The following is a 7,244-nucleotide window of genomic DNA, read 5'->3' as shown; positions in this document are numbered from 1 at the left end:
TACCTAAAAAATTAGTGCATTCTATATGTAAACATTATGAACAATTTGGTCTATTTTTGGGGAGAAATGTCAAATTAATTTGAATGTCTGATAAAATATAAATAAAAATGAGATGATTTCAGAACATAAAAGCATTATCATGAATCATAAAGACCAATGCCATACATGTAGTAGACAAAATTTTGGGTAACTTATAGACTTTTTTATTTTATTTTATTTTATTTAGTTTTTTTGAGATGGATTCATGCTCTGTTGCCCAGGCTGGAGTGCAGTGGTGCCATCTTGGCTCAATTCAACCTCCGCCTCCCGGGTTCAGGTGATTCTCCTGCCTCAACCTCCTGTGTAGCTGGGATTGCAGGCACCCACCGCCATGCCTGGCTAATTTTTGTATTTTTAGTAGAGATGGAGTTTCACCATAGACTTTTATTGAGCTTCTTACACTCAATAAATGATTTGAATGCAGTAAAGGCTTGTTACTACACTCATAGCATGTAGTAACAATTTTATGTACATTTTGCAATCTGAAAAATGATCATTGTACAGGTGCATGACATAGATTTCTCTAAAAGATGTAAATAGGCCTTTGATAGAATGACTGAATTAAGAATGTAATTTTCAGAAAATAACTGTGGTTTGGAACTTGGACCAAATGTTTCCATAGGAAAAAATATTTAGTGTAAATTGAAATTGTGCAGAAAATGCATCTGATAACATTTTTAACCTTTATATGGTTTGCCTGTAATTTTTTCTTTACTAGTATCATGGCAATATAACAAAATGTAAAAATGTTATTGAGATCAACATTTAAATTGCTGATTTTATTAGCTGTTACTTAGAATTTTATTTTTGAAGCTCACTACTGTTTTTTTTTCAAGGATTTCATCCAAATTTTTGTTCCCTCCTAATACCATTTGTCTACATAAAGCAGCTTTACTGCATAAACATGCTTCATTTTCCTATTTTTTTAATGATATTCAGCTTTTTCAATTTTACTACCAAGACTTTAGATTTCCTAGTACTTTATATCTTACAGGTAAGGTAATACCTACTAAAATGTAATTAAGAGAGCATGTATGTAAATGTGAAGATTAGAATATGGGGAATGAGTGATGTCTTTCTCTTCAAATCAAAGGAAGAAGAAATATGTTGGACATACAACACATCAACTCACAGCCAATGGGTGAAAGCAGATGTGTTAATACCAGAAGATCTGAAGACATTTAAGGTATGAAAGAAAAAAAAGCAAAACAAAACAAGTATGCTTTTAAATCATGGTTTAAGTTTTAGCTTTGCAGTAATAAATTGATCATGCACTGCTAAAGTTAAATTAGCATTTAAGTTAGGGATGCGTACTTGTATATTTGGGGAGAGTGACTGCCTACTTTTTAAATTGTACCTTTTCCTTCTCAGACCAAATTTTCGATGGCAGAGGAAATTGAGTGTATCCGCTCTTGTTCACAGCTTCCTCAGTCTCCACAGCCTTCCTTTCTTGCTCCCCAGCATCATGCTTTGCCCCAGGGAAACAAATTGCATTATGAAGTAGATAAATAGTAAACTGGTATTGAATTTAGTAGAGTACAGGCAAATGTTTTGAATGCAATAATTCATATCTTTATAACACATGGATAGCTCTATCTACACCAAAAAAACAAATGAAACATACATAGGCTCAATAGGAATGCTGTCTCTTAAAAAATTACATTGATATTTTGTTTTTGTATTAGGTTGGTGCAAATGTAATTGCAGCTTTTGCCATTGTGGCTTTTGCCATTACTTTTAATGACCAAAACCTCAATTACTTTTGCACCAACATGTTATATGGAATGTGTAAGTTTATTTATGCTGGAGTGTGAGTATAAAATGATGATACTGATTATATGTGTGGGTTATGAAATCCATTTCATTTCTTTATGGTGATTTTCCATTCATACATCCTATCACAGCCTATTGAGTTAACATTTTGACACTGTTGTTTAATTTTTTTAGGCTGATATCTGTTTTTATAACTTCTCAGGTACTAAACAAGTTTCTTTTTTCATAAACTGAAGATTAAATTTTGTTTTAACTCAAAGATAAAACAAAGTAAAATGTAAAGAAAATGAATTTGAGAGTTATTCCGGGTTCTCAAGTGCATATGTAATATAATTAGCTATTCAATAATTATAGGCCTTTGAGGCCTAAGTTTAAACCCATCAATTTTTGAACCCCAAATTGATATCATTTCTGCATATCTGATCTCTTGCTGCTATGAAAATACATAGCTATACACTAATAATTTTTACATGTATGATAATTCATTATGGGAAAAGTATGTAGCAGCATACAAAGTTTTCTCATTGTTGGATATGATTTAAATTTAATATTATTTTCTAAACCAAATTATTAGACATATTTGCAAACTGCAAATTTGACCTTAAGTAATTCTTAATGAACAAACAAATAGATATCCCTTGTGTTTTGTTTGTTTGTTTTAAATGGAGTCTTGCCCAGTTGCCCAGGCTGGAGTGCAGTGGTGGGATTTTGTCATCACTGCAGCCTCCACCTCCTGGGCTCAGGCAATTCCCTTGTTTTAGCCTCCCAAGCAGCTGGGACTACAGGCATGTGCCACCACACCTGGCTAAATTTTTGTATTTTTAGTAGAGATGGGTTTCATCGTGTTGGCCAGATTGGTCTCAAACTCCTGACCTCAAGTGATCCACCCTCCTTGGCCTCACAAACTGCTGGGATTACAGGTGTGAGTCACCACACCTGGCCTATCCCTCATGTTTTGAAAAGAAAATCTATTCAGAAACTTTAAGCTGGATGAAACTGAAGGAAGTCAATTTTAATTCTTAGTATCTGGCTGGAATTTTAACCACATTTAGGGCTGTTTAATACAACTTTCTGCATCATGGAAATGCTTTATATCTGATGTCCAATATGGTAGCCACTGATCACATGAGGGTATTGAACAATTGAAATTTGACTACTATGACTGAGGGAACTAAATTTTATTTTATTTTCATTGATTTGAATTGAAATAGTCATCTCTGGCTCATGGCTAATGTTTTGGACAGCAAGCAATTAGTTACTTGTGATACAGTCAGCTATTTATTCTTCTGCACTTTTGGTTTTGAGTAATAATTGCTCTTGGTAGAAACTCAAGGAATACTAATGCTTGGACGTTATCTTACACTTGACCAGCAATGTGTGGTTGTTTCATTTGCTAATATTGCTTATCTTCAGAAAAGCTAGCAATTCAATTGGTGACCACGTAAATTACTCTTTTATGTAAGTTTAATAGAGTTTTATGTTTATTCCCTTACATTTTTTTATTCCTATATTGTGTCTGTTTCCATTTGCCTGATATTTTTCTTCATGTATTCCAATACTAATTTCAGTAGTTAAAAACTAAGTCAGATGCAGTTACAGCTCTTGTTCTATAAGTAATGACAATACTTCTTATTTTCCTTGAAAATTAAGGATGATGACCAAGTAACAAGTCTGTAGTCAGGGACATCTTCGATAGTTAAGTGAGATGCTTGTGTTTCGCCTGATCCTGGGAAGTTTCTCTGAGTCTTAGTGGAGCAGATGTTTCCATCAGTCTTACGAGCATGGGTTGAGCTTATCAAACAGGAACTTTGTTATATATTGCCTTGGTTGCTTTAAACACTTTTTCTCAGTAACTATTTAGTCTTTATCAATCTTCTTTAGTTTTTTGCCTTATTAAGGAGATTGTAAACTCATAAATTGATCTTTTTCTTCGTGAAGATTATTTTTGAAGGGACTCTTTTGAGCCAGAGAAGTTTTCTTGGGCTTGATCACCTCTGGGTCTATGCCTGTGGACAGGCCCAATCCAGAAAGCTTTGCTCTGCAGATGAGTTCCCTTGCTCTCGTGGCCAGTGCATCACCAAAGAATCCATCTGTGACTCTCGGCAGGACTGCTCCAATGGGAGTGATGAAGACCCAGAAACTTGCGGTAAGTGAGTGAATGGCTTACTAGTTTACACACTCTAATTCACGACTGTTAGTTGGGTTTAAAATAGTCTTTGTTTCTATCAAGGCAAAGGTAAGTCATATGTATGAAATATGATAAATATGCATTATCGCTCTGAAACTATTACTACTATTCCTTCAGGGATCTCTATTTTAACTTAATGTTTTGATGCTTGTTGCAAAAACTGCAACATCTCTCTCAATTTGTTCTACAAATGAATAGTTGTGATTATTGTTGGCTGGGTGCATGAATGTGTGTGCTTTGATTAAAGAGAAGATGGGTGGGAGGGGGAACCTTTTTGTACCTTCCCCTTGGAGGTATATAGTATGGGTTACCAACTTTTATTAAGTGTATGCTTTTTCCTTCTCTAGTCAATCATCTTGGAAGCTGTAGCAGAGGGGGTGAGTAGGAGGGTGGCCCTTCCTCCAGGGCAGCCTTCAGCCATCATGGCTGCTCTGGAGGAAGGGCCACCCTCCTCCTACTTGCCTAGAAATCACTTCAGCTGGCCAGGCGTCGTGGCTTATACATGTAATCCCAGCACTTTGAGAGGCCGAGGCAGGCAGATCACGAGGTCAGGAGTTCAAGACCATCCTGGCCAACATAGTGAAACCCCGTCTCACAAAAAATTACCCAGGCGTGCTGGTGGGCACCTGTAATTGCAGCTACTTCAGAGGCTGAGGTAGGAGAATCGCCTGAATCCAGAAGGTGGAGGTGCCGTGAGCTGAGATCGTGCCATTGCACTGCAGCCTGGGCTACAGTGTGAAACTCCATCTCAAAAAAAAAAAAGAAAGAAATCATTTCAGCCATGACTGGCGTTTGGGAGGGCCAAAGTGCCCCAACACCTTTCAGGCCTTTTCTGAAGAGTCTTTGATAGAAGTGATGATGAGAGATCCTATTACTATTCAAGCATAGTCATATTTCAACAAAAATATAATTTAATTTACAATCTACAGGATGGTTCTCATATGAGGTAACTTAGCAACTGAGATCCCTGTGTCTCTTTAGAAAACGTGAATTCCAAGGATATGAATCCAGTTTCTGTATCACAAACAGGTGGTTTTTAAAAGATATTAAAAATTTGACATTTATTTTACTGCAGTGTTTTCTTTTAGCAAGATGTTTGGTTGAGCAGAGGTGAAAATATTATAATAAGATAAATGCCACCTTTTAAGTGAAAAGCTCTGCATAATAGGTTTCTCTTGGGAAGCTTGGATTTTATTAAGAGCAATGCAGAGGGACATGGGAGAGAGGAGATGAGAAAGTAAGGTTAAAATCGCCTTCTGCCATGTTCCTCAACAGCAATCCAGTTAATACCTCAGACTCCTAGCTTTAGACCAAGTAATCGGCTAACCAATGTGAGCTCAACAGAGCTTTTGGGCGGCTCCCTTCTTTTGTTCAAAACAAACAATGTAAGAACAATTTATTTACTCCAGTATATGTGATGTTTCTTTCTATGTTTTATTTAAATTTCTTACAATTTGGTGCATTTCTATTGGGAAAATATTTCTAACAGTTTCTATAATTCTTAATGTCAATAACTGAAGGAAAATATATTTCCTTTCTTTCCACTTATATAATTTTTATTTATCTATCTATCTATCTATCTATTTTTGAGACAGAGTCTTGCTCTGTCATGCAGGCTGAAGTGCCATGGCGTGATCTTGGCTCACTGCAACCTCCACCTCCCAAGTTCAAGTGATTCTTCTGCCTCAGCCTCCAGAGTAACTGGGATTACAGGTGTGTGCCACCACACCCAGCTAATTTTTGTATTTTTATTAGTGACAGGGTTTCACCATGTTGACCAGTCTGGTCTTGAACTCCTGATCTCAGGTGATCCACCCACCTCGGCCTCCCAGAGTGCTGGGATTACAGTCATGCGCCACTGCACCTGGGCACTTGTGTATTTGAAAGCTTAGCTTAGTTCCCCTCCATTGTTTTCCCCGTAGTAAATCATTCTTTATGTTCACCTTTTAAAAATTGTTTAGCATTTGATTTTTGACATATTTTCTCATTTACCGAAGTTTCATTGACTATGTATATGACATTTTTCCAATTCAGTAGATCTTGATACCGTTCTGCTATTTTCTTTGGGTGAATGCAGGAACGGGTAATTGTGTTTCTCAACAAAAACAGTATTACTTAATAGTCTCTAAAGTTTTTAAATAGTATAACCTCATTTGTCCAAAGAAAACCTGTCATGTTTGCGTGACTGAGATTGACTTGATATAGGGAATGTGTCATAAACATGTAGCCATATTGCATACAATATATATGTATATTCATGTATTTTGATACCAAAATGAGTGTTTCATGTAATTATTTATACAATTATTTCTGCTGTGAAATTATATAGATTTGAATTATTAGAACTGATATAAATTTACATTTTTTGCTGCATTAAAGTATTTAATATATTTGTACATATAGGTATGTGCATATGTATATTCTTACAAAATAAGAGAGGCTTTCCTTTGAAATTTAAAACCGCTTTAAAATATTTTACATATACATATGCATTTGTATTTTACAAATTTGAATTTTCAATATCAAGTTTTTTTTCATAAACGATTGATTCTTCCATGTTCATGAAGCACAAAAAAAATACCTTTTTATCTTTTTTTTAATTGCACTTTGGAAAGAATCTCTAGGAGGGTATAGTCTGTGCAGGCAGTTTGAATAGCACTGGAAATACTTACCAAATTCTGGAGAATGAGTAAATATGAACTCGTGAGGATTGTCAGTTGGTATTCCACAGTGTGCTTTTCCCCAAAGGCAGACTCACTCAGGTATTCTCTCATTATCAAGTTGCTCTTACTTTTAGGCATTATTTTAATATATGGCATAACGTAGCCTCCAGACCAGTGGCTTTTCAAAAGCAGTTTATAAAAAGGGCCTGTGGGTTTTGCTGCAATAGCAAACTCCACGGACCACAGCATCAGCATTACCTGGGAACTTAGTGGAAATGCAGAACCTCAGGCCCCGGCCCACCTTACAGAACCAAAAGCCACACAGAACAAGGTCCCAGGTGACTTGTCTGCATATGAAACTTTGAGAACCACTGTACCAAAGAGGCTTCAGGAAGGAAGACAGCTAGGGGAAGAAACAGATGGCATCTAAAGAAAACTGATAAAAACTAAAGACAAACAGGTCAGAGTGCTCTCAGGGTAGAAGCAAAAGCTCTCATGACTTTGCTAGTCCTTTAGAGCATGAATATTAACAAAATATTTATAATGTATATTAACAAAATATTTATAATATAATCCTGTTA

At 35.9% G+C, this 7,244-nt stretch overlaps 1 protein-coding gene across 1 annotated transcript in view; it reads left to right on the top strand.

Moving 5' to 3' along the window:
- Positions 1-7,244, top strand: part of MALRD1 (MAM and LDL receptor class A domain containing 1) — a 725,579-nt gene that overhangs the window by 85,383 nt on the left and 632,952 nt on the right. Inside the window, exons 8-9 of the mRNA XM_011963908.1 lie at positions 1,133-1,225; positions 3,751-3,958. Of these exons, the coding sequence (XP_011819298.1) occupies positions 1,133-1,225; positions 3,751-3,958 (301 nt within the window). The remainder of the gene's footprint in view (positions 1-1,132; positions 1,226-3,750; positions 3,959-7,244) is intronic.

The sequence above is a fragment of the Colobus angolensis genome, unplaced genomic scaffold, assembly GCF_000951035.1.
Source record: "Colobus angolensis palliatus isolate OR3802 unplaced genomic scaffold, Cang.pa_1.0 Scaffold63, whole genome shotgun sequence".
NCBI lineage: Eukaryota > Metazoa > Chordata > Mammalia > Primates > Cercopithecidae > Colobus > Colobus angolensis.
The sequence above is the reverse complement of the archived record's forward strand: the minus strand, read 5'-3'. Positions and strand labels throughout refer to the sequence as shown.